Source organism: Xenia sp. Carnegie-2017, unplaced genomic scaffold (genome assembly GCF_021976095.1).
Source record: "Xenia sp. Carnegie-2017 unplaced genomic scaffold, XeniaSp_v1 HiC_scaffold_22, whole genome shotgun sequence".
Classification (NCBI taxonomy): domain Eukaryota; kingdom Metazoa; phylum Cnidaria; class Anthozoa; order Malacalcyonacea; family Xeniidae; genus Xenia; species Xenia sp. Carnegie-2017.
In genome coordinates this window covers 12,448,270-12,475,229 of record NW_025813485.1, presented here as the reverse complement: position 1 = coordinate 12,475,229, position 26,960 = coordinate 12,448,270, and the positions used below count along the sequence as shown (strand labels likewise).

Genomic DNA, 26,960 nt, shown 5'->3' with positions numbered 1-26,960 from the left:
TTGGGAGAACTAGAGAGCAGATCAGTGCAAGCTTAAGACCGAAAGCACAGTATACTGAATATACAGTAGAGCCACTTCATTAATTATTATTGTGCCACGCATATTTTATTACCCATGTCATTACCATAGTGGCAGCCAATCAATTGCTTTTTTTGAGCAATAGGAATGATGAAATGGCCAAGAGTAGCCAGTAATGTAATTGAATATACAGCAACCAGTTGCCCACAAAGGAGACCTACTGTATATTCCCTACACTGTGAAGTAGGTCGAGGGTTGCACCTGCTCGAGAGTCCTCACAAACGTCTGCGAGGTTTGCATAAGCCAGTGCAAACACGAAAGACATGTTTTAATTGTTTCATATAATAACAATAAAAAACAGAATTTAAAACAAACATTCCGATTTTTCTTTTAAAATAAATCCACGATTGATTTACAAATTCTATTTGATTAATTAATTTGATTGGTTGAGCTCAGATCAGTTTGCACAGACTAATGCAAACACAGCTATAGACCAATCAGCGCACGCGTTTTATTGTTTCTATTTTATAAAGTAGTTAATTCGTCTTCTTTGTAATATAGTAAATAATATAGTAAAACTGTAAAAATAAATGCTAAGAAATGTTAAAGTTTGACAGGAACGCAAAACATAGTTACCTTTTGTTAAGCCCTAACTAATGAAAGGGAATTTAAGCTGTTCTTGTCTTGAGCACTTGATTGGTACTTTGTCGTTTGCTTCCCAAGTCTTTCGTATGACCAAGTATATATTTGCCAATGCTGTGATAACGATAACAGTTTAATAATGCAAAATTTTTCCCAATTAAAAGATGTGGCACGAAGTCAGCAGATCAATGTTTCAACCATCAGCAAATATTTTGAGAGCTCAATTTTTGACTTTTTATGATTTATCTGTCCTTCCTCCAATGACGCTATTCTAATTCGGACAAGCCTGGTATCAAACAACCACGACAGAAGTTGACCTTTGCACGAAAAACATCTGGTTTGAGTATTAGCGATTATTGAGTATGATATTCTTTTGTATATCAGTGTGTTATCAAGTAGTCTGATGAATGCCAAGTTTAACACTTCGTCATAATCTCTTTGCCCGACAGAGTTGTAGTAATCCATGTCACACAAACTTGCCTAAATCCTTGTTTAAAAGGAACGTAAAATGAAGCTAACATTAACTAGGATTCCAAAGGATGTAATTATTTATTTTCCAAGAATAAAACGCTCCATTAAAGCAACACGTTTAATTATTGTACCAAGATTCCCCGAAATTTTGGTCAATCAATGATATCAAATTCAAGTTGATTTCTTCCCAAAAAATCTTTTTCTTGCAAACATTAAAATGAAAATCATCCAAACTAGGCTAATTGTATACAAAGAAGTGCCACCAAGCTTTATTAAAACATGTGATTTGGAGGAGAACAATGTACAATGCAACAATTGGCTACCAAGTCCAATGCGGATCACCAAAAACAAAGCAATGAACAAGATGTCATTGAGCTTGGCAATGTGAGTGTTATATTTGCCTGCGTCACGAAGAAACCACCTCATCTGCAAACAAGGATTGGAAATTTCTGAGCCAAATATCGTAGCAACCAGCTCAGAGCCTGAATGTTCAAGATACATTGATAGGCAAAGTCCACATATGGATGTTATGTGATGCAGCAACATGTCAATTCCTTCTGTCTGCTTTAAGACACACCATAGAAAGTCAAACATAAAGTAGCCCAATGTTACTACAATGCAAAGTGTCTGCAATGGCGTGTTTTGCTCACCTAATGCATCAAAAGGCCATGGTCCAACAATAAATCCACAATATGAACATAGAATACAACTGAAAACACCATGTATGATTGTCACAATACGGCAATTGAATTCTGAACTTTTCTCATGATTTAACATGCAAAGCATGTAATAAAATGTCGTCCAAATGCAAAAACAGGACAAGACAGGTGAAAATGATGGTGGCATTGTGAGACAGGAAAAAGTTAAAAGAGCTAAAAATAAAGATGCATAATATAAGATTACAATGTCAATTGTTCATCATTTTATCACAATATTTAGGAAAGGATCCACAATAATCAAATGCCAGCGATTTCAAAGCATCACATGAAACAAAAAATGAACAAGGAAATTGCATTATTGGTATCAAAACTTCAGAAATGAAATGTAGAGTGTAACAAAAAATTGTGCCCATCACCATCTTTGAAATCAGCTGACAATGAGGTATAAATGTCATTGAACTGACTTTCTTGCTTTGGATTTGAGATGTGCTGACGTTGCAATATACTAATTTTGCTGAAACATACTAATATACTATTATACAATATATAATATACCAATACAATATACTAATAAGTTTGCCGAAACATGTTTGCAAAAAAAAATTTAAAAAAAGTTGTCGTTTACGACATCATTTCAATCGCGCTATTACGAAATTATGGAAATACTAATCATTGTTGCAATTAAGGATCAGTCTCCTTGATCAGACACTCCTGAATGATGCAAATTCAAAATAATTTTAAGCAGAAAAAATTGACAATTTTACTATATTGCAAATGCCACAATCGCAGCTAAGTAGTGTAAGATGCCCATCTACGACAAACAAATCCGTAAATGGAACTATCGTCTTACACTTCCTATTTTTCATGGAGGCGGGGAACGCCTCCAAAAATTTTTGTCGCAAGAGTCCACTAGGAGAGAAGTAACAATAATTTTTCCACTAACCCTCAAATAGACGACGAACCTAGATAATAATTCGACAGGATTACACCACGTGCTTGCAGTGGTAATACTTTCGTAAAATATAACTTTTCAAAGTGTATACTTCATTTTATGTGTTCCACCATTGTTCCATGACCATTGCACATGACCACAAGGCAAACATATAATTCTTCATGTAAGACCAAAGTATAGTTAACAAGATGGCGGCCTGGATTGAAGAACTTTTTCCTGCCAAGTACAAAATCGAGGACTTACTTGACGACATTGGGATCGCTGTAGGTGAAGAAAAAAGTTCACGTAGCCAAAAAACATATGAAGATAATTTTCACAGCTACTTACTAAAATATGAAACTGACAGATCAAAAGGAAATGTGAAATTTAAAATCGAGAACAAGAACGAAAAAAAGGAATGTAAAACTGAAGAAGTCCAACCATCATTTGGAGAGGTTGTGGTATTTTCTAGTTTCTGCTAGAAATTTTCAAAACTCGATGAATTAATGAATTTTCTTGAAATTGATAAAACTACATTTGACAATGGTTATAAATAGTATAGTAACAGTAGTCTAGAGACGTGGATGATTTTGGTTATACAAATACTAGAGACAATATGTACAAAATCGACAGCAGAGCTGGCGAGCTGCAGAACCACCTATTGAAATGAATATATTGTATTCATCTCTATGGCACCGCCACGCTGTACAATGTGGTGCTGTGTATTAGATTAGTGGCTACGGTTGACCATCTTTGTGTTCCTGCCGCTATGCATTAGTCAGAAAATGCAATTGACTGGCTGCCATTATGAGATATGTATAAAAGTGGGACTTATCTTAGGTACTTAGACTGTTGTATAGACATATGAAAATAACTTTTGATGGTTTAAATGTTTAGGGGTCTTACGGTCGAACAAATGATGGACACAGTAGAGAAGAAAGTAAAAACGACCAAAATGGCAACACAACAAAAGAAATTCAAGGGGGGTGCCCGTGGAATCTTAAGGAACTAAACTTTCTTCGTCAATCGTTGGAATGTTCAAAGCTGAACACAATTCGTTTGAGTGTTCTTTCTCGTGCGTTGCAAAAAGATTGCGAGCGTGTGAAAGACAACTGTCGTGACCAAGAGAAACAACTTCTTGAGTTGAGACGGAAGTATGGCGACGTTCTAAAACAAAATAAAGCATTGAAAATCACCTGCAAAGCCTTCAAAGACGATTCCAAGCATGCGCACATGCAGCTTGAGAACTGTCGTCGTCAGTTAGAAGATGCTCGTAAAGATATAGTTGTTGCTGAAAATGAGGTGATGGAAATGAAACGTGAGTTGAATGTGTTGAAAAAAGAAAAAGACGTTTTGCGAGTTGAATTAGAAAGCAACTGTAAACGTTTTGAAAACCAGAACATCGACTCGAAGTCGCTTCATAAAAAAGAGATACTAGAACTTACAGAGAGAGTAAATGTTATTCAATCACTTCTTGAAAAAGAAACCAATGACCATGCTCTTACTAAACTGGCGTTGGCTCATTTGAGATTGCATTTTGCTAAAGATTGAATTAAAAATATATTAACAAATTGAATATTTAGCAGTTCATTGTGGCTCATTCTCATTATTGTTAATAGAGAAAATTGATCGACAGAACCAACAGAATTCACCTTCGCTAGAAAAGACCAATACATTAACATTCATTTTCTAAGTTGAAGTCACGAAGGTAAGTTCAAAAAATTGACCATATTTATTAACGCTTGAAACAAGTCACATGAAAAACTTAGGCAAGAAATATCAAATCTTAAGCCGACAATTTACAACACATATTTTACAACATAGGCCATAGAAAGTGTATCTAAAGTATCTTTACTCTGTCAAAATATGGGCAGTTAAATTTTCTTTTCTTGCGAAAATCAATTTTTTATCCGTTCAATTAAAGTTGCTGTCTTCATAGTGGAATGTCAGTCTTCATTCACCAACCTTGCGAAAAGTGCGAATATGTTGTCGCTAATGTTTCGTCAACCAATGCATAGATAATGCACTGCTTCTTTCATACATCGTAGTCGTCATCTTCACCGTCTCGCTTTCTTTTCAGAGACGAAACTAAAGCTTGTTGTTGCAAACTGCTTGCGACAGTTTCATCCATACTTGGCAGAGCTGATACAGTTGTAATTGATTGGGAAGCTTGAGTCGTGATTGTACTCAAAGTGCTAAATGTTTGTTGCCTTGTAGTTTGTGAGGTAGCCACGCTTGCCTGAGAATTTTCAAGAAACAAATATGATTTTGACTGTGAATGAAAACATATCAATAAAAATGATCAAAAACGACAGCTTATAAACCTAGATATCACAATCAAACATCACTTTTTTTAGAACAGACCAATTCAAAATACAGTGCGAAATGCATTTGTTCTATCAAGAATCAATACCTGTGTAACTGCCTTGGCCGTGCCTGGTTGGTTTGAGATAGAATTTCTAACTGATAGTACACCAGAGGGATTATTGATGATATTTGAGGATGCTTGAGGCAATGACGGTGTTGTTTTCAAAGTATTCTGTGCAGTCTTCACTGTTAGTGACAAAGGTGACAGACCTGTGGTTGCCAGACCTTTATCTGATGACACATTCACTATAGGTTGTGTTATTTTTATAGCAGGGGAGCTTGTTGTCATTGGATAGTGAGGAATAGACCTTGCTGGTATAATTGGAACTGATCTTGCTTGCTGGTGCTGTTATAATTGAAAGATAAAGTTACACATACAGTGAATTTGTGTTTTTTTTTGGGGGGGGGCACACCTAGTATTACTGGGAGAATTCTGACTGACTGTACGAAATTGAACATGTGGGTAAAGTTCCGATAACACATATATATATGCACTTTGAACATTACCATTTTATACAGGGAAAATATTGAAGACAATGATTTCTCAAAATTTTCTGAGTTCTTGGCAAAATGAGTCTAAAGACTTTTATAGGACAACTAAAACTGTCTAAATAACCTTTGACACATTGACTAACTACTTTAAATCATAACAAACATAAATAGCGTTCACCCTCCCCTTCTCGAAAAGTTTACACTAAGTATTCATGACTCAATTGAATTCTTGTGACTCATCAAAATATTGAAAGTTTTCCAACAAAATTTCATTTAAACTTTGCACTAAAGTCAACAAAAGTTACATTCAGATTGGATATTTTGTGCTTCATCAAAAAATTTTTAGCGAAATACACAAGTTTCAATTTACACACCTTTTTCTGCTGCTGTTTTACACGATAGTTATTAGAAAGTAAACAGTAGCGATCGGGAGGCAACCGTAATCCACTTCTTGGCTGTATGAGAGGAAGTGGTGTGCTGTTTTTTTGTCGTGCTATTTCCATCAAAAACTAAACAAAATGTGATGTTTGAGTGTTGTGAGTCTTCTTATTTGTTATTGCAAACTTTGTCCATTCAAAATCACATAGATACAAATACATACATCTCTAGGAGGTGGATTAGTAAAGGAATTGTCCATTCTCAGCTGCACAGCAAGTTTTATATCATCAGCATCTATTTCCTTCTTACTTGCGTGATTGCAGTAAATGCGGGCATCCTCCAAGACATCAGTGACATATCCTACAAGGCAACAACTTTACGATGATGTTGGCCCTACTTATCATCTCCAGCTATTCATCGATCACCCACGCCATCAATTCTCACTTCTTATTCATTGTTTTAGTAAACTAATATCTATTACTTTTATACAGTACAGTCGAAACTTCGTAAGCGGACTGCGAACACCTTCGGGCGCAGACGTGAATATAACACTATCCATGTCAATTTTTTTTTAAGACATCAGGTCTTTCTATTGTATAAATTCTTAAAACTCAAATATTTCTACGTATGTTGTATTATGTCAATTAATTAGTAATTTAACAGAAGATAAATCAAAGAGGCTATAAGCCTATAATGTTGATTGGGAAGGTTCAAGGTTGTTTTGGTGCCCGTGTCCGCTTGCGGGAGGTGTTCGCTTATGAGAGGTTGTAAAAATAGTAAGTTAATAGTGTATTAGCAGTGTCCGCTTGCAGGAGGTGTTCGCTTCCGGGAGGTGTTCGACTGTATCACTATACTAAATTCTAAGTAAACAGTAAACTATCTTAGAATCTTCGAAAACAAATATAGTTACAACTAACGATATGTAAATTCCAACATTTGATTGATTACTCTTGGTTCGTATTCCTCTACTCCCATCTCTTTTAGTAGCATTTTCATCGCCCTGGCATCTCTAGGAGTGCTTTTAGCTTCTTCTTTTTCCTTTACATTTGTGTGCTCGTTGGAAGCCATTTTGTTTTTCTTTGTATTGATTTGCCTGCAATCGGGCAATAACAAATTGTGCTGTTTGCTGTACTCCTATGACGAATTGTGCTGAAAATGTAGGGAAAAGCACGAAGAAAATTACGAAGAAAATAGCTATCATTAAATTTAATATTTGAATTAAAATCGAGGAAGTAAAATTGAGGTTTAGTTTTCGACCTTATTGAAAAGGCTTTGTCTGACACAAGTGGTCAGACACTGAACCAAAGCCTTTGTCACTGTCAGACACAAAGCCATTGTCAAACACAAAGCTTTCTTGGCTTCGTCAGTTATTTCAAAGCCCAGACCTAAATGTCTGACGAAGGATTTGAAATAAAGTCAAATGTAAAGTTAACACTCACATCTCTTGTATTTATTCAATTGCTAAATTTAATTTTTAAGATGGCTCTTTTCTGTGGAAGCTGCTTCTTCCTGTGTTTTGTCCACTGTTGCAATTATTTCAATGGATTATCAACTTTGACACAAAAATAAAAAAGAAAATGGTAGTGACGGTACAATGAAAAACACTTAACAATATTACAACGAAGATTTATAATCAAATGGTCAACGGCATCCCATTTTGGTGATACGAAATTATGAGTTATTAGTCATCCTTTTTCCTCATGAAAATTGCAACGCAGAAGGGGAAAAGTTTTTGATTAATCTGTTTTCTATAATTATTTAATTTGAATCGAAGAGTTCATTGTTCCCTATAAAAGTCTTCAGTAGCCAGTAGCAACTGATTTTGTGCGATAGGCAGTGCGTATTGAAAGTGAACAGCTAGCTAGATGCAGAAATAGTGTACACAATACTACTATAATTACCTAAAGTAGCTATAATTATCCTTTAATTCGTTACCTCGCTATGGGAAGCCATATCATTCAGATTAAACTAGGCCGCAGACACTGTCAAGACTAAAAAGTTAGGAATATGTCTGCAGTGCAAAATTTAACCCTGGATCTCGCTCTAGAAGCAACGAATAAAATAACTTTGGAAAACGCTTTCAAAATCTTGGACCTTTCAAAGGCTTTCAGTAAAGATTGAAACCCTGGAATTTAAAATCTTTTGACATTTTTTCGCATTACGAAACTGTTTAATTATCATGAAATTGGTGATAAAAATCACAGGCATGAACTTGAAGTTCACTTCACGCGGTCTTGAATAAATATTACGTACGAATGATCTTACGAATGTCTTTGGCTGCAATTTATCTATTGCTTATTGCCATATTCGCTCAAGTATAGCAACGTAATTTCTAGAAAAATCCCCTTTCATTTGATAGCATACTTATCGCTGACTGATCAATTGTTTAATCAAAATCAATGAGCAGCTTGCATGGGCCGAATGTACTGAATATCGAGCCAATTATGAATGGTTGAATATCATGAGCAAGATCTCAAAAAGAGAGACAAAGAATTAACACTTTGACAAGACGAACCCATGTACGTCTGCTATTAATATTTGTATTAAAAACGGCCACTTTTAATCTAAGATATAGTTAACTCAACAATGCATCAATATGTATAAACAATAGTTACACATAGTAGCAGAAGTTTCTTCCATTTAGAGATAGAAGTAACATCCGCAGAGATAAAAACGTAATTTGAATTTTGTTGCAAAATGAGAAAACAAGAAATTTTTATTTTACAACAAATTCCAAGAATAGACCTGTTTGATTTCTTTTCCATCCATTTTGTAGCGCATTAATGTTTTGAATATCTGCGTAACTTTAAATATATCTTCAATTGAATACATGCTCCGCGAAAAACTAATAATTTCTCGCGAAAATTTCAATGAGCAGACTGTTTGGCGAGAGACAATATGATTTGAAAAGTAGAAATTTGGAATGTAAACAGTGTTGAATTGTTGATGTTCGCTACCATTTCTGAATATATTTCGGTTTATCAAAATGATTAAAGCTTTGTCATCTGATTGCAGTTTTATAACAGACATTTTGGAAACGTAAATACCAGAAACAGCATTTGGCACACGTGCAAAATAGATATTTGCAAGAATTTTAAAGTCACTAACATTGCATGGCTATAGCAAAGAACAAAACCTTCGGCAAAATTTTTAAACATTAAACATTAAAATGATTCAGTTGCCTTCAATAGAAGATATGAGCATCTGTTAACAATGAAAAATATCCATGAATAAGCACTCAACATTCACACAATTTTATGCTTTCGATAAGAGTAACTAATTCATAATAGTTTCTCATTATTATTGGAAATAATTCGTCAGAGAAAGCAGATTCCCAGAGATGTAAGTGAAAAAAATTTAATATCTGCTCTCCAGGATTAAGTGCACGTGAGTTTTTAAAGTCAACATGTCGGAAAAATATATTTTCAATCTCCGAATGATAATTATTTTGTTAACAGGCAAACCATTATAAATTCTCTTTTAATTTCTAGAATGTTCGACATCGTATGATTGAGGAAAAATTCAAATGGCATAAACTTGTTTTGAACACAACAATTTGGAATATTTTGTTTAGTTTTGATATGGTCTCGATAATTCATATGTATTGACTCATTGTTCAGATAAATTGGTTCATATATCAGAATAGTAATTGCGTCCAGCTATAATGTGTTCCTGTGCGACTTATCTTCATTCAACCACATCACCGTAATAGTTTCTGATCGTCATAGCCTTTATTTCATTCGGTTTTAATTACCAAGCGTGCTATCAAGATATGACTGTTTGAGATCATTTAGCAATTGAACAAGATTTAATCAGTGGTTATTCCATGTATCAAATTTTGCGTGAGCTACAACGCTTTCGGTAATTTTTATGAAGCTGATAAATCTTTAAAAATATTATGTTTAAGAAGTTTTAAGAAAAGATTTCAAACAAATGTGCATTAATAATTGCGTTAATTTTTTCCAATATATTTCTTTTCTCTCTAGTGCTTCGTTATTCATATCAAAAACTATTTTTTAAGCATCATAAAGTATTCTCGACAGGTGTTTGTTACAATGGAGGTTTATTCTCACATTGTGACGCTAGCAGTCTCGTTTTGAGTGAAGGCAACAGTTTAAATTAATCTGATCAAACAGGAAAGTATTCAAACAGGTATATGACAGCCAAAGGGTCGGCGAACATACACATAAACTACACTCTGTATATTACTGACAATCAGAATGATGTCGAGGTCATTTTTGATTAGAAATCTTCTTGACCTAAGTGATGATGAGGATAACTCGGAAAAAACAGAACAAATCAACGGGCATGAAGGTAAGGAGGAAAGTTAATATTTTTAGAACTGTGCGGTGCGGCATAGACGTATCCTGAATATCTCAAATAAAACGACATCATCATCTTTGCTTGAATACATCACTACATTTTAATCAATAGCCTCTTCATATCTTTGTAGCTTTATGCAACTTAAGTGTTGCACTTTTCAAGGATCTTATACTAATAATTATAGATTTACGTTGTTTGTTTTGACCATGTAGCTATACCATTGTAATTTTAACATGTCGAAGGAAGGAAACTTCCCTCGTGTTTTCAGGCGTAACGTATGTTAAAAATACTGAAAACAACATAATAACAGTACAAACATTTGTCGCAAAAGAAAATGTGCATCTTTAATCCTAAGCTGATCATCAAAACAACGCAGGTGTAGGGGTTTACACCATCAACAATAAGCCATTGGTAATGATCAATCAACTAAATGGCTAGGTCGTATAAAAATGTAATAAAGTAGGAAATTTTCGCATAGAAAAATACGTAATTTTTAAAAAGAGAGGTTAAATGTTTCTAGAAGTGATTTCATGACAGTTAACAGCATTAAGCAGCTATCGTTGGTGTACAGAAATAATTACAAAACGCTTACAATTTGATGATAATAACAAACGATGTAACAAGCGTACGTAGCATAAAGTTTTAGAAAGCTAGTCCTACTTCAAGGATAATACGTTAATGTTTCACGAACAAATGGTAATAAATATCATATTGAAGGCATACATTTAACTAGCTTCACATGTACAAAGTCGTGTCGAATGCAATTGCATTGCATACTTAGTTTATTGGGGAAAACCGTTTCAATAAAGAACTGTACTGAATATTTCATGTTTGATAGTATCATTACTGTTTAAGTTCATACTTCTAGTTCCAGTAAAAATTTTACAAAATTACAATCGGCTACAAAACTGAGTGACTGTCTATTAAAAATAATTCACGTCCGAAATTCTTTTTTATACGGGTATAATTCAGTAATGTGCTCTTGGAACTGCAAAACCCATAATTTTTAACGAAACGCATTGTTTATATGCTTCCAATTTTTACATCTTACAATATGAACATATAGTTGGGATAAAAAGTACAACTTAAAGCATAAAATAAGGAGTTGATTACAAGTAGGTGATTGTCACGTTTTGACTTGAGCCTTGACGTTTTGGTGCACAAACCACACCTGTATAATATCATTTCTGTGACATCATTAGGTATTTGAGGCGTGTAATAATTATTCGTCACATTTATATATATATAAGACGAAGAAATCGTAAAAAAGTTTGCACGATCGTCAACCCACTGTTCAAAAAACATCATTCTTTCTCAAACCACAATTTTACAAAAAATTACAACTTTCCATAACAAATTAATTCGGCAGGATATCAAACTACTTAGCTGGCTAATCACAAATTTAGCGTTTTGGTTTTGGAGACAAATGAAAGCCTACAAACATCTGCCGTTCATCGCCAATCATTTATTACATTTTATCTTTGATTTATGAAAAAAAACACCACCATTTGAAATTACAAAATTCTCAGTTCTGCTTTTAACTCAAGTCGATGTAAAAAAGACGAAAATGGAAAATTGCGGAAATCAACTAGAAGATACATTTCCAATAAGAATGGGGGATATAGTATGGTTTTAATTTTTCATAAACCCCACTTGAATTAGTTTGATAACATCTCTAATTGCAGCAATATGAATAAATGTCCATATAGTTTCGTCCTAACAAAACAACAACGCCTTCTCTGAATATGAAATAATGAAAAGTAAAACGACAGTTGGAGATATGTAGTTTGCTAGATGTTAATCACAGTTATTCTAGCAGAACCCTATACAAGAATGTCGCCTTTTGCTTAACCACGTATAAAGTTTGACACAAACTAAACAAAAAATGCTTTTGTTTAATTTTGGATATCCATACTATCTTTGTATATCGACATACTTGATTTGAGATTCACGAAATATCGAATCTTATTGCTCCATACAAATATCTAGCATTTGTTTACACTGTAATTTATATAGTATAATCTTCAACCTCTTGCATGCTTTGAAAGTCATCCCAAAGTCTACACAGTACTACAGCAAATTTTCATTTCTTTATTAAATGTTTGAGGTCATACACACAAAGTAAAAGAGGAGTCAACAACAGTAACTTCATTGCCATCAACAAATGCAAGTGTCAGCAGAAACTTTGAAGACAAAGCCATTAATCCACGAATCCTCCATCCCAAGGCCTATAAATGTGACCGCTGTGTGAGAACATTCAATCGCTCAAGTGACTTGAAAAGACACCAGTTGGCTCACATGGAGAATAAACCATACACTTGTTGTCTTTGTGGCAGACAATTTACGTGGCTGGGAAACTTTCAAAAGCACTACTTGATGCATCTGAGATCAACGAGTTACGAGCCTGTCTTACCAAAGCCTGCTTTTGTTCAAAGCTATTTTCCACCTCAACCTCCACCACTGTTCAACATGAAAGCATACCCAACAATACGGTTAGAAAAACTCCCCACCATGCCCAATGTGCAGCATGACTTTCATTCGTGTGATAGTGATTTGCAAACACTCCAATGTAGCGTATGTCATATGACGTTTACCACGTTACGTGCTTTGAAGATGCACACAAGAATCCATAGTGGTGAAAAGCCATATGCATGTGGTCAGTGTGGCAAAGCCTTTGCAAGAAAAGATGAGTTACGCACGCACATGTACTCTCATACAGGTAACCTTTAAGCTATATTTTAGCTTCAATTGAATTTACCTTTAAGTGATTCCATGAAGCTGTTGACCAAAGATTTCGGTTTTAGCGTGCACTATCAAATGTTTCATGTGCAACTTGAGGTGCACATCCCCCAAAGGATTTGAGAGATTTTTCATACGTTTTGTAACCAACTTGTGTGATGTTTTTTTCTGATAGAACAACCCACATTTTTTACCAGATTGTTTTTGGGACGAGTTTAATGTATCTTTCACAAAAGCTGATTTTTATCTTCCATTACACCCCCTTAAACGGGCGCCTCCTGTGTGCAACAACTAAAATTTGCTTTTCTTCTTATCAAGGAGAAAAACCTTACAAATGCAAGCAATGTGCCGCCTCCTTTGTGCGTTTTGGTCATTTGCAACGTCACGAATATGTTCATTGCGAAGTAAAGCCCTTTCAATGCAAGATTTGTCCGAAGTCGTTCACCCAATACCGCAATCTTCAGACTCATATGTACAAACACACTGGAGAGAGGCCTTTTAGATGCAATTATTGTCCAAAAGGTTTTACCCAATACGGTACACTTCAGGCACATGAACGCACACACACCGGAGAACGGCCATACGCATGTGAAAAGTGCGGAAAGCGTTTTATCACTTCATCACATTTGCGTTGGCATTCAAGAACCCAGCATTAGGCACCATACATACACCTGCGTGTCGTGGATTTGATACATTTACGAAGTGAAACAAAAACAGCGTCATTCAATGCAGTTGTAGGATAATCTTTATATTAATTTCATCAAGAGGCTCTGCTAAAGTCTAGCAAGAACGAAATCATAAGTTTAGACAAAGGATCTTGTATTAGAGGAAAAAGGAAACTTTACAAAAGTATTAGTTAGTTTATTTAAAGTAGCGGGAGTAGGTTTTTCATTATATGTGGCTATGTAATCTTATGTAGAATCGACAATAAAAGCACGAGACTTGACATTTGACAATGAATATTTCAAATGGCGTAAATCACTTTCCCACCATCACAGATGGTGCAAGGTATCATGATGAGCCAAAAATTGTACTTCATGTTTCTATTTACAATATCGGTATACTGAAAAATTTAGAGTTGTTCCTGAAGATGCTGTTGTTAGTTCTCTGAAGATGATTACTTTTTTTAATTAGCGTTAGTGAAAATTATTTTCCTTTACTTTGTAACTGAGCAGACTACTTGCAATTGAGTAAAACAGAGCTTTTTCGTGGATCACCATGACAATGTTGAACATCAAAGGTACGTGGAGAGGCAGCAGCACAACCAATTTTTGCAAGATCTTAATCTATCTAAAAACATCAATGGAATCTTCGTATGTATGAAGGCTAAACTGTTTATTCTAGTGTCATTTGATAGACGTTTGCTGATCGCCAGTTTGCACGAATTCATGGAATCTAAATATTGCCATATACTGTATGTAGCAAATTGATTTTCAATCTTTCAACTGACAAAACACGAAACTATTTAATTTTAAATGAAGTTGGTGTTTCATTAGCTGCATTACCTCAAGCTGCCTTACGCTTTTTGGGAAGAAATGTCTCCGTTCATTAACGCTGCGGCAAATCAATTTAAAGTGTCCAACTTTGAAAAACAAACATTTAGACGCAATTAGTGCCTTTCGAATTTTCGCCCACCTATTGATAATAAACTGGATATAAAAGAAAAACTTTGACCAATTTTCATATAAAAGGCTAAACTTAAATGAGAGAGGATATAGGTTAGCCAAGAATCTATATCGGCAAATGTCCATTCTAAAGTTGCTTTAAGATCAGGCTATCCTTTAGATTATTAAACGCTGCTAATAACACAGATGCGAAACAGTTGAACATCTGTTATGAACTACATGATGCTTTATTTAAGTCTCGTATTAGCTTATTACGCCAACAAAAACAATTTATTGCCATGACAGTCATAAACTTTGATAATAAATTACACAAAATATGCCTCTATCTAGTTTATATAATTAAGATGTTCAGAATTATATTCATTTAGCCATCAAATGACGTACAAAAAATCTTCGACTGACGAACTTTGGCAAAACAAAACAATCGTTTGTGCGTGATATACAAAACTCGTGAAATCGTTATTGCAAATACAAGTAAAAGGCAATGGTACATCGATTAGAGGTGTACACAATATACAAGGACAAGGCCATTGGATAAGTAGCTTATGACGGAGGAACAAGAAACAGTTGAAATTGTAGGCGAAAGCAAGTATATAAATTCAGTGCGATTGCTTGTAGTAAAGATTTTGTTCACTCTACGCTCAAAGCAAACCTGAAATACAACTTTGCGTTATTTCATGAAAAAGAATACAAAATATAAAAATGAAGAGAACACACTGCTCCAAAATACGGTCATTGAAATTTCAAGAGCGGAAGATGAGACAAGAATTGAATGATACAATGAAAGAAATTAGCGAAGACACAAAAAAACGGGAAAAAGAAGATGCATATCTTATCGTAGGCGAACGTCAAAAGCTCGCAAATCGTTTCCTCGACATGCACTCAAAACTCTTACGCACTAAAGATGAAAGAAGAAGGCAAGAGATCATGAAGAATGATGAAAGTAGCAAACAAGTAAGAAGTAAAATTGAAAGCAGTTATGCAAATGCAGCTAGACGCCACAACAGATTGCTATGGACGACGGTTGAATTACAACGTATGAAAGATGATGAAAGTGCCATTCGTAAAATAGCCAAAAACAATGATAAACAATTGCAAAATAAAGAAAAAAGCATAAAGCAAAATAATTTCAACAAAACTGAGGTAGTCCAAAATGGTCGATTCACATCGGCAATGACCATGTCAGTTTCTACAAACGGGAAAGAGTCAAATGAAAATACCATTCAAAGCATTTTAAGGAAAGAAGAAAGCCAATTTAGTCGGGAAGTCAAGAAACTCTCACCAAATCGCAACATGGCGGAACATCGTCAAGTTGCATTTGCTCCCAGTAGCTTACCAAAATCCACGATGCAATATTCCACCAAAGAGCATGACTTTGTAAATTTAGCCAGAAACGAGAATCTGGAAGGAGTGCAAAAATCCTTATCGTCAATGGGTTTAGATGATCCACGAGACCAACTCCATAAAGCTGATGCATTGAAGCAAAAATACGATTTGACACGTGAGATGAGGAATTTAGCCCACGGCCAAATGATCTCGAGGCCAAATCATAACTCCTATTGGAAGATAGTTCCACCATATCGACGACCTCGTAAGAACTTTGTTCATGTTCGAAGACCATACGTTATGAAATTTTACGAAAATAAAATCAGCATGGACAAAGCCAGAGATAATAAAGTTAAGCCATTCTTAGTGAACGATCACAGATTCAAAGACAAGAATGAAGTCCAAATGTATAAGTTGGCTTCAGATCGGATAGTTTCAACGAAAAGGATCGAAGAGTTTTTACCATGCAAAATGAAACTGGAAATTGATGATGATAAAATAATCAAGAACAAGCATTGATCATCACTAGAGCAGTTAGTTTCTCAGGCCTAAAGTAAATAACTTGTAATCAGTATTTTTAAAATGAGTCAATGACTATCATGACTTATCTTGATCGGAAAAATCTGTTTGACTATAATGAATTTATGCATGCATGTTGATAATAGAGCTTTATTTAAACGGGCATATTTATCGTCAATCAATTAAAGCTGGTTCTCACCAACATAAGTACGAACATGCATGCAACAAATATTATAATGAAGATAAAACTATCAAAAACTGACTCATCTCCTTAGAAGTTTTATATACAATTGTTCAAAATAAGCAGTGATTTTCTTTTCAAATTGTCAGTGTCACTGCATTAATTTGATGGTGACTACACAGAAATGACGTAGCCAGGGGAGATATCTGAGGGGCAGCCCCTGGAAAAATTCTTGGGCCCCCCAAAATGCTATGTTTTACATATATCATAAATCTTTAAAAATTGAAAGATTTGAAGACTGAATTTAAGTGATCAGTTTGGACTGCCCTGGCAATCATCTTTTTCCCTTCCTTGCTCTTTTACTTATGTATATGGCATTCTAAAAATAACACATTTTCAGAATGACAGGTCGTTATATATATAACTACTTGTTCCCAGATCGTCAAGCATAGAGCTATTGATCTGTAAAACTATAGTATTGAAAATTTGTTAATTTTTAAAAAATAATTTAAGATGGTTTTAATGAACAAATTTTTAGACTCTTGACTTAAATATGGAAGAACTTGCTACTATTTATATTATTTTGCATGTACATTATCTGAAATAATTCTTTTGTAAAATAGTACTTCTTTTTAAAATAGTTTTTAAATTTTTAATAGTTCACTGAAAAGCCCTTTCTGGGGAGTGGCTAATAAATTCTACACTACTACTACTACTTCCTTAGGCAATGGGTCTGGCTGCTACTCGTTTTCATTTCAATATTAGTTATCCGATAAGTGATAGCTTTTCAAGCAAATGTTTAAAACTGGACCGTGGACGTTTACCCTAAGTATTTATCATGTAACTTTAAGATTATAGGCTTTTGCATATTTTTAAAAACAGCTTGCGCAAATAGCAAGAGTGAAACTTGAAGTTGCATAAAGAAATGTTTAAAGTTATAAAAACAAGGTTTTGGCTTAATTTTGTCGCTTTTCTTTATGTTGCTGTTTTTCTATTGTATTGTTTGACAACAATGACGCCATATCTCTTGCTGAGCTTTCCTTTGTCGCATGCCGAGGCTTTAATTGTGCAAGAGCTATTTCCCTTTATTTACTTAGCATGGTGCCTTTTCTAATTCAGATGACTTGTAGAGGCGTTTGCTTGTGACTGGCAGCCTGTGCTAACTGCTAATTCTTCTCTTCGTAAAAAATAATTTTCATCATATCGCGAGAAGACTGGACACGTAAAATCATGACGACATCATCACAAATCTAGTCTCGTGTCTCGACCGCTTGGCAAGATGTTCTCTCAGCAAGTCAGAACTGTTATATCCATTATTCTGCAAACTTTAAAGCTAAATTTCTAAACAAGTTGATGTTTTTATGTACATATGTTATTTTATGTGTTGAGTTGTTTTTAATTAATTCCTACGGCTGTCTTTGAGAGAATTCGGCAAAATAGAGTCAACCACGTGCGTGTTTCTGTTGAAGCCTTGAAGGTATGTTTATGAATATATACATGTTGATTTGCTTGCTTTCTTTTTGTTTATGTGCTGCATCTTTGAAATAGTAACCATTTTGAAAATACTCGTGAGGTATTTCTCGCGAGATAAAAGCATTATATTTTGTGGAAGTGGGTTATAGTGGAACGATCAGTCGAAATTTGGAAAAACACTCATACATCATATTGTAAAGAAGCAAATAAGATCGATCTGTTGTTACTGTTTGAAAATGAAAAATAAATACCCAAAATCACATTTCTTGGTGGATTAGTTTTCCCAAATTTTGTACTGGGGGAAAATGGACCCACTCCCCTAGCTACCCAGCACTCCAAGTGTACTTGTAGGCCATACATAGTTCTATGAATCTAGTGTATAACTTCAAAATCTGTAGGGGATTATCGGCTGCATTATGCATTTGTTCATGTTTCCCTCTACTAATTATTCTAAACTTTGTGCCAGTGAAACAATATGAATATGTTCGTAATTGGCTGCACATTGTCACAACCATATCACCAACCATTAAATAGTTAATTTTATCAATAAGTAGGCATCATTTATGGTGCATTGTTCAACCTCCAATATTTTCCTTATGTTTATTTAATGCTCAATTAAAGCTTCTTTGAGATTGAATAAATAATATTTACATCCACATCTTTTGGAATGTTGAAGATATGCATATGTTCATAAATTAATGAGGGAGAAATGATGCTTAGTTTAATCAATAGACATAAACGAGAAAAAAACTTCTTTGTTAGCTGCATGAATACCTCTTTATTGTATCTCTTGTTTCAAAAGATGTTTCATTTTCATTTCTACCACAAACCATGTGGAACTATTTAGAATTTTAAAGATGGTAAAATCATAATAAAATAATTATGTTAATCAATTGAGGTACATACAAGTTTCTTCCAATGTGAAATATTTAACATATAGAAATGATATGTGTAAACTGAGATATTTGTATGATATGTAGCCCATTCATTGTTGCTGTTGCACTTAGCTGACATTAATTTGCACTCTGCATCTTATGATGCAATATACTGATGTATAAACTTCCACTTATTGTAAGTTTTCCATTGTTGATTTTCAAGTTGCTGTATAATGTCGAGCATCGTTGGGTCAATTGCAAACAATGAACAACTTGGCAAAGCTTTTTATGAACTTTTCAGCAATTGGGTAGTTGTTCTGTTCAAAGCCATCAAAAGCCAGACAATTTATTAAAGAATTTCAGCCATTCTAGTGAATGCAAATCTGTTCCTCTTCTTCAAAATACTGAGAACACTGAACAACTGTTTTTGCCAAAGGTAAGATTGTGTTTTACTTAGTATTTTACATAGTATAATGAACAATAATCCACCTTTATTTGTGTTATTAATTTGGCTGAAATCCGTGACTTCTCTGTACAATGTATTGAGTTTGCAATGTATTTAGTTTACAATGTATTGTGGTAATGTGCTCCACTTTCTCTCAACTGACTCCTCCCAACTGGCCATACATTTATAACCATGGTTTACTAACATGTTTTGTTTTGACATATTCAGACCAGTTCTATGAATCTAACCTTGTCACTACAGAAAAATAAAATCCAACTATTTGACTGTCCAAATGCAGAAACCATTAGTTATTACATTTTGAATTTGTCTTGATGAAAAAAATGGCTATTTTATAACTTACCCAGAATGCAGATATACTCTTTCTAGTTTAACTCTTTTATAACCATGTTTATACATTTACTTCCCTCTTGAGTTTGATAAATTATTTTAGGTCTCATTAAACGTTGGACAAGTGATTGCTGTTACATTTTTATTTGTCAACACCAATCTTTTTTATCTTGAATTGCTTGCAGCAATCTCAACAGCATCTTCAACATTATGATGTAATTTATTGTCCTCTGCTTTTAGCAAATCGTATATCAGTCCGATTTCTCTTTTCATTGCCATTTGTTTTCTTAATCTTAAACTTTGGTTTCCAGGGTTTGGTGTTCATGCGAAAATGAAGCGTTTGGTTTCCTTATTTGGATTGCCCTTTTTCTAAGCCATATTTTTGCAAGCCCTACCCCTTCTCCCATCACCCACGCTGATTTTAAGGTGCAAGTTGTCCTGCCAAAATATTCTTGTTTTTGTGAGTAGCCTGTACCCACTGTGCTATACCAAAAAAGTGAGTTCCACCTTCCATCTATTTCATTTTTCTCGGACTAGATATGCCATAGACAATGCAATTTTGGATGTTGATACGTAAGTTAGTTGAATAACAATAGTCAAAGCTCTAGTTTTCAAGTGATCACAAACATCAATTATATTTCGTTTGGGCAAATAATACAAGAAACTAAATGTGTTTCTTTTTTGAGTTTTTGAAATTAATCTTATTTTCGGTGTCTATTTAACGGATCGTTTCATATGACAATCAATTAAAAGTTTATAACACGTATACAGTTTCAAGCAATGGGCAATGAATACCATAGAATAATTGCCATGCTCTAAGTCTACGTATGCATTCAAAGGTCAAACATTTGATTGCAATAGGAAGAGAATTGTCGTTGACATACTACTGTTAAATTTTAAATGGCCTTATCATCTTGTTTTGTCATTGTTGTCTGTTCAAATTGAAGTACGCATGCGTTTGGTTTATCGGTGCGCGAACGGCGTAGCTATCATACTCTTGAAAAAGTTTGAAAGACATATTGTTGAAGATAATGTATTGTATTTATTATAAAAAATGGTTTCACTTCAAAATAGCAACGAATTTATCGTTAAAATTTGTTTTTGTCCAAGGACAATTGCAAATACGTGAGCACCAACATAAACATGCAGTTTAACAGTGAGGTGAAAGCACATTATTGCCAAAAATTTCATTGTTGTTACTCGAACCTATTTGCGTTATTTTGAAAGTGAACGTGCCTTGAGAAATGTGTGAAGAGATTAGGCAACCTTGCAACTTCATTGAAGATGGTTTTATATAGTTTCGTTTGATGTTTATGTAAGTCGAATAAGTTTATCATGCGAAGCATGTTCTCGCCTGGCTACCCACATGTACGCTCTGCGTACTTATTCTTTATTTGTCGCACCTCATCTTTCGTTGAGTCAACGACTTCTCTCGAATCAATAACTTCGATCACATTGGATCACATTGCATTTAGTTTGGATTTCAGGATTCATTTCTTGAACATCCTGCAAAGGCTGTTTTAATTGATGCAATTGTGCCATATTGTTTGAATTGCTGGCAGTAATTATGATGTGTAATAAATTCATTTGACAAATGCCTAATTCAATACCGTAGAATTTAAATGTTATTTTGGGGCTATGAAGTATTTTTTAGATTTCCTATACTTTTTTCAAACTCCCATCGCTGAAACTTTTCAAAATTAATTTTATTTACTAATTGTGATATTTTACAGAGCGCTTCATACGTTTTATTTATTGCTTGTTGACATTTCTGTTGTAGCTATATGTCTTACTCGATAGATCCCACTTTCAGAAGACAAAAAATTTGAACTCCAAACTTCGATGAAAACCAATGCTGTCGATTCCACTCTTGGTCGACCTCGTTATCAATGGGAGCAGTCTAAAACCGGTTTGTTTTTTCAAGGACGTTAGTTGCAGTTTCATTTTATATGACCACATTTTCAAAATGTTTTTGAAACACTTGCTTGATATATTTGACAAAATTTAAGTTATATGAACATTGCACGTACGTAGGTAACTGGTCATTCATCCATGGATGATTTTTTATCAGTTAATACAAATCCTTTCACAAACTTTAGAAAGAATTAAGGCGTTGAAATGAGACATGAAATCTTGCCATACGTAATAGTTTTGATAACGGCTGTATCACTAGTTTCACTTCAGGTTTAAAACCTTCATTCAATGTATCGGATCAAAATAGTTGTCATTTTAATGTGTAGTTGTTTCGTTCTTGTAAGCATATTTCGACCAATTTTTATCATTGAAATCTATAATCCTCTCGAAACCTCTTTGGAAACCACAGAGTTAACAAAATTATTCAGTTATTTGGAAATGTTAGGAAAGTGGATTTATGCATGTTGTATTCAATTACATGGCACAGATGTAGTTAATTTCCCCTTGATATACGTAGATACATCAAGTAGACGGCCAAATAGCAAAGAGAAGAACGAGCTTTTTTCAGTTTATGTTGGCAATATACCCGTGGATATAACTAAGGTAATAAAATTACTAAAATGTCAAGAAACATTTTCCTCTTTAGGGGCTGACTACATGAGCCGGGATTCAACCAAGCGTTAAATGATTTTGACGAATGGAAACGATTCAATACTTATCATCAGATAAATTTTCTCGAGCAATTTCACAATATTCTGATGTAATAACTACGCAAAACATTTAAAATTAAAACAACCAATTTTGCCTAATTTGAGAATTACAACAGGAATGACTTGTGGCATTTAACAAACAGTTCTAATTTTTAACCTTGAACTTTTGCCTCCTATCAATCCCTCAAAATCATTTCACGCCTCACTGAATCCCGGTTAACTGGGATCATGTAAACAGCCCCTAAGCCTGTTTATCGGTTTACATATTGAGAAAAAACAAACTAAAAGGTTGCTCATTTCTTCATAGTATGAATTGGATGATCTGTTCTGTGATGCTGGCAAAGTGGTTGATTCCTTTATTGTTTCACCTACAAATGGTCATTCAAACACTTATGGGTATGTTACGCTTGCTTTTTGTCCGTGAATAAAATGCACCTTCTTTGAAAAAATGTTAGAAATCCAAGTTGCTGTGTTTAAGGTTTTATATACAAATATAGTATAAGTTAAGTTGGCAAGGTTGATATTTAATACTGGTCAACAGAACGATGAAGAACATGTACTTTTACATTCTATTAATGGTTTCTTTTTTGACTGATAGATTTGTTCGTTTTCGCACCTTAAAAGAGGCTTATGAAGCTGTAGAACAAAAAAATAACAATTTCGCTGGAGGGAGGCAGATAGTTGTCCAGCTCTCATCTTCAACCAGAAATAAGTTGGAAGCTGATCCGAAAGTAAAAGGTATATAATAGTGTATTCATTGTATTTTCTCTTACACAATTCTGAAATACAGGTTTTGCTGCTGTTTGTAGATGATGATAGGCCGTTGCTACAAAAAGAATATCCAAGAGTTACACAAAGTTCAATAGAAAAGGAAGAAAACGCAATCATTCAAAAGATCAAAGCAAGTGTGAAAAGGTTTAAAAATAACAACAAGTTAAATGGTATGATGGAAATGTTTTTTATTGTTTGTTCAATTACTTCTACATGGTATCTCGCTTGTCGGTTATAATTAGCGCTAATCAGTAAAAATTATCACGTTTTTGATTGTTACGTTATTCTAGGAGATAAAAACGTAGAACAGGTGTTCAGAAACATCCAGAATATTATTAAAATGACTATCAATTATCCCCTGTCTTTGACTGAACCATCTTATGAAGATGAGATTCCTTGCCGTGGTCAGACTTGCATGGCGGAACGACATGTCGAGTGTCCTGTAGTAACCACTCCTCAATCTGCACGTACATCTGACGTTCGCTTTTCCGCGTTTCAAGATGACGAAAAATCTCTTAAAACTGCAGCTGTTACAGGCGGATTACCTGCCCAAACCCTTGTTGACCGTAATTCTCCTGAAATTTTATCATCGCGCAGAAGGAAAAAAGTTCTGGAGTTTTTGGATTCCAGTTCGGGAGAAGAGACCATGTTGCATTCCCAATTAAAATCTTTTCCCGAAAAATCACCGAAGATGCTAAACTCTTCTGGGTCTAGCTCAACCGACGACGAACGATGCATGATTAGTAATATACGAGGCAAGTACTCGTCGAAAGAAAAAGAATCTATTTTTTTCAATGACGTAAGCTATAATGCTGCAAATACTTCAGTTGTCGAAGATAATTTTGTCAGTAGTGTGCCGAATGGAGCATTTTGCCAAAAAATTGACGAGAAGAAGGTTGCGTATAGCTCCTTTGAACTTTCAAGTATGTCATTACATCAAGGCGCAAAACAAGTATGTGTTGAAAAGAAAGTTGACATAAATGATAATGTAAATAATATGTCGACTATTGCCAGTGTTACACCTTGTGATACTTTCAATGAGATTGCCGAAAGAAATGGTTTTAATGAAAATGTTGTCAGAATTTTCCAATGAAACAATTCCTAAACATAACGACTACCTTGACTTTGATGAAACCCGTTCGAGAACAGTTGTCCAAGATAAAACAGTGGACTGTGAAGACAAACCATCTTGCAATAAAGTTGTAGATAACGAAGAGTTGGATTTACATGAAAGTGCCTGCGTAATGAACACGTGTGACTCCGACTCGCCTGAGCTTACAGGCTCAGCTCTCATTGATAATAAAGTTGATCCTAGACCGCGTTATGTACAAGGATCTCTCTCAAATGTTAAAAACGCGTGTGTATGGCCCACTGTGCGAAGAGATAGCGAGCGCCTTGAAAATAAAAGTAAAGATAAAGATTTTATGGTCAACAATTCATCCATAAGAAATTATGGGAAAGATTTTAAAACAAAAACTGGCAAACGGTCCATCGCAGCTTGTTTTTTTGGTGCAAATGCAAAAAATTATGGTGAAAGAAATACTGAAACGTTAGCACCCGGTTGTGCAAAATCTGTTGAATCCAGAGGAATTAAGAAGTCGTGTGACCTTCATGAAATTCTTGCTTTCGAACCCAAGAATGAGATATTTTCGTCAAAATTTGCTCAGTTGGATCTTGATTTCAATGCCAAAAAAGATAGATCATTAAAGGTGCCCGAAATTGAATCCCCATCAGTTAGAAAAATGCTCGATTTTTACTACTTACAGGACGACACCGAAATCCAAAAATTGAAGGTAAGTGTTTTATATTTTAACCTGGGAAAAACTGCTCAATCGATTATCATATTGTTTGGCGTGCGCTTTACAGAGTCAACTATTGAAATTGTAAATCTACGTACTAATGCTAAGAAAGTCAAATGGTAAATAAAGATTTAGGAAAGTGCATTTGAAATAAAAGCAAAGAATGTACAGATAATTGGAATAGTTGCTACAACCGGTAGGGTTGTTTGTCTGTCGACATTTTTGAGCGCATTACTATGAAAATTATAATAAGTATATGAGTAAATGTGCTCTGGAAACGTTTTGTTATTAGAACGAATTACGAGATGTCAACGATGCAGTCGAAAAAATGGAAAGCACATACAAAAAGATTCATCTAAATAAACCTAAGTTTCGTGACATTGCACCGAAAGAGCGGGTGTGAGTATTATATGATGTGAATTGTGTGACTGTTGTTGAACAAGCAACCTTATTACCGGTTTTTTTCCAGCATTCAATTAGAGCGAGAAATTCGAGACGCAGAGATATTAATTCAAAAGAAGTTAGAGATTTGGAATGCCCAATCAAATGAAAAAGAACTTGCATTTGAAAAGGAGATGCTTCATCAGAATGACGATAAATCGCTGTTGAGCCAGGTAGTTTACTTATTAGTTTATTATTGGTTTCTCGGCACAGAGCTCAATATACAACTTACACAAGCACATTTAAAGAAGAAATTTGACTTTTTTCAAATAATTCCATATCAGGAAAGTGTAATATTGGTAAATACACATTGCGATAATCGCGATTTTAATATACTAAAACGACGAACAAGTTCGGAAAGATTTGGGACAAACATTTCTTCAAACGTTGTTGGGGTAAAAGCTCGAGATTGACATCAATATAATCTGATTTATTTCTAATAGTTTTCCCTTGAAATCAAGAAGGATTCTTTGCAAAATGAAATATCTCTCAGAAAATCCCAGTTGAATGTCCTGCAGTTAAAGATCAACCAACATAATCTTGATGGTAATGAAGGTTAGCGATCCTAATGTTCTTGGAAGTATTCATTTGAGTATCTTCATGCGTAAGACAAACCAACATAATCTTGGTGGTAATGAAGGTTAGCGATCCTAATGTTCTTGGAAGTATTCATTTGAGTATCTTCATGCGTAAGACAAAGTTAGTTTTGGTGAATTAGTTAAATTTGAGTATTGCAAAAGTTGCTATTTTTATTGTTAGTATGCACGCTAGTTTTGCTTAAACCAAAGTGCGCCGTGTTATTTAATACATCCGAACGGAAGGAACTCCGTTTCCGAACGAAGTGTCTTTAAAGAATAGCAGGTGCTCAAATCGTTTATGGGCGTAATCATACACCGGAGTTTTCATTTTGGAAGACTTGTTGAAAACAAGTAGTTCTAAATTTAAAAAAAAATTAAAAGTTAAGATTCTTGGTTAAAGGAAAAGTATTCCTACTTTATTTGTACCATAAGCAAAGTGGTTATTTCCCTTTTTAGCATTTTTGTGTGTGGGGGGGGGTTAATACTGCGAAAATATCCATATCAAAATATTTCAGTGAAAATCTGATCTGAAATCTGAAAAGATCTGAAAAACAGATCGTGTGAACACATATAAAGTGAGCCTTCGACCCGTCAATCTAAATAATTGGATCAAAATAGAGCTTGCATCCGACAAGATCAGAGAAAGCCAACTAGTCAAATTACCTAGATTTGAAAAAGGCCTGGAAACAACAAAAATACGCAAAATATATCGATAAATGTACTGGATAACACAAAGGGCAGCTCAGATTATAAACATTTTACCCTCGATTTTAAGAGCTTAGCGGTGTGCAAAAAGTCACGATAAAAAAGAACAATTTTGATACGAGAATTTATTACAATATAATATATTAACATACCATGGTTTAAATGAAGTGCTTGCGTTGGCGCAAATGCTACTGTCGCGTCAATTTTTTCGATAGGTGACGTTGTCTTAA

The 26,960-nt window shown here is 34.5% G+C and overlaps 7 protein-coding genes across 8 annotated transcripts; 5 read left to right on the top strand and 2 right to left on the bottom strand.

Annotated features, from left to right (window-relative positions):
- Window positions 1-381: 381 nt before the first annotated feature.
- On the bottom strand, window positions 382-2,862 carry LOC124446572 (TLC domain-containing protein 5-like). Its single transcript, XM_046997415.1, has 2 exons — window positions 2,734-2,862; window positions 382-2,003 (listed from the first exon to the last, which is right to left on the bottom strand). The coding sequence occupies exon 2, from the start codon at window positions 1,975-1,977 to the stop codon at window positions 1,303-1,305; it is 675 nt and encodes a 224-aa protein (XP_046853371.1). The 5' UTR covers window positions 1,978-2,003; window positions 2,734-2,862; the 3' UTR covers window positions 382-1,302.
- On the top strand, window positions 2,833-4,639 carry LOC124446571. 2 transcript variants are annotated; one of them, XM_046997414.1, is made up of 3 exons: window positions 2,833-3,176; window positions 3,619-4,039; window positions 4,341-4,639. In XM_046997414.1, the coding sequence occupies exons 1-3, from the start codon at window positions 2,931-2,933 to the stop codon at window positions 4,412-4,414; spliced, it is 741 nt and encodes a 246-aa protein (XP_046853370.1). In that variant the 5' UTR covers window positions 2,833-2,930; the 3' UTR covers window positions 4,415-4,639. The 2 variants fall into 2 exon arrangements, with proteins under 2 accessions (XP_046853370.1, XP_046853369.1); XM_046997413.1 differs by lacking the exon at window positions 4,341-4,639 and having other exon boundaries at window positions 2,839-3,176; window positions 3,619-4,297.
- LOC124446570 (transcription initiation factor TFIID subunit 9-like) lies at window positions 4,431-7,031 on the bottom strand. Its single transcript, XM_046997412.1, has 5 exons — window positions 6,876-7,031; window positions 6,182-6,318; window positions 5,955-6,089; window positions 5,135-5,434; window positions 4,431-4,960 (listed from the first exon to the last, which is right to left on the bottom strand). Exons 1-5 carry the CDS (start codon window positions 7,024-7,026, stop codon window positions 4,757-4,759), a joined length of 927 nt encoding a protein of 308 aa, XP_046853368.1. The 5' UTR covers window positions 7,027-7,031; the 3' UTR covers window positions 4,431-4,756.
- A 5,197-nt stretch (window positions 7,032-12,228) lies between these two features.
- On the top strand, window positions 12,229-13,966 carry LOC124446458 (zinc finger protein 431-like). The gene is made up of 2 exons (XM_046997314.1): window positions 12,229-13,000; window positions 13,339-13,966. Exons 1-2 carry the CDS (start codon window positions 12,580-12,582, stop codon window positions 13,674-13,676), a joined length of 759 nt encoding a protein of 252 aa, XP_046853270.1. The 5' UTR covers window positions 12,229-12,579; the 3' UTR covers window positions 13,677-13,966.
- Window positions 13,967-15,060: 1,094 nt separating this feature from the next.
- Window positions 15,061-16,793, top strand: LOC124446460. The gene has a single exon (XM_046997317.1). It carries the CDS (start codon window positions 15,348-15,350, stop codon window positions 16,488-16,490), a length of 1,143 nt encoding a protein of 380 aa, XP_046853273.1. The 5' UTR covers window positions 15,061-15,347; the 3' UTR covers window positions 16,491-16,793.
- A 1,014-nt stretch (window positions 16,794-17,807) lies between these two features.
- LOC124446326 lies at window positions 17,808-24,314 on the top strand. Its single transcript, XM_046997176.1, has 8 exons — window positions 17,808-18,148; window positions 19,243-19,455; window positions 21,613-21,721; window positions 22,244-22,329; window positions 22,744-22,832; window positions 23,035-23,174; window positions 23,246-23,377; window positions 23,498-24,314. Exons 3-8 carry the CDS (start codon window positions 21,655-21,657, stop codon window positions 24,298-24,300), a joined length of 1,317 nt encoding a protein of 438 aa, XP_046853132.1. The 5' UTR covers window positions 17,808-18,148; window positions 19,243-19,455; window positions 21,613-21,654; the 3' UTR covers window positions 24,301-24,314.
- LOC124446327 lies at window positions 24,314-26,424 on the top strand. The gene is made up of 5 exons (XM_046997177.1): window positions 24,314-25,000; window positions 25,299-25,405; window positions 25,476-25,620; window positions 25,891-26,002; window positions 26,088-26,424. Exons 1-5 carry the CDS (start codon window positions 24,452-24,454, stop codon window positions 26,090-26,092), a joined length of 918 nt encoding a protein of 305 aa, XP_046853133.1. The 5' UTR covers window positions 24,314-24,451; the 3' UTR covers window positions 26,093-26,424.
- The last annotated feature ends 536 nt before the right edge of the window (window positions 26,425-26,960 follow it).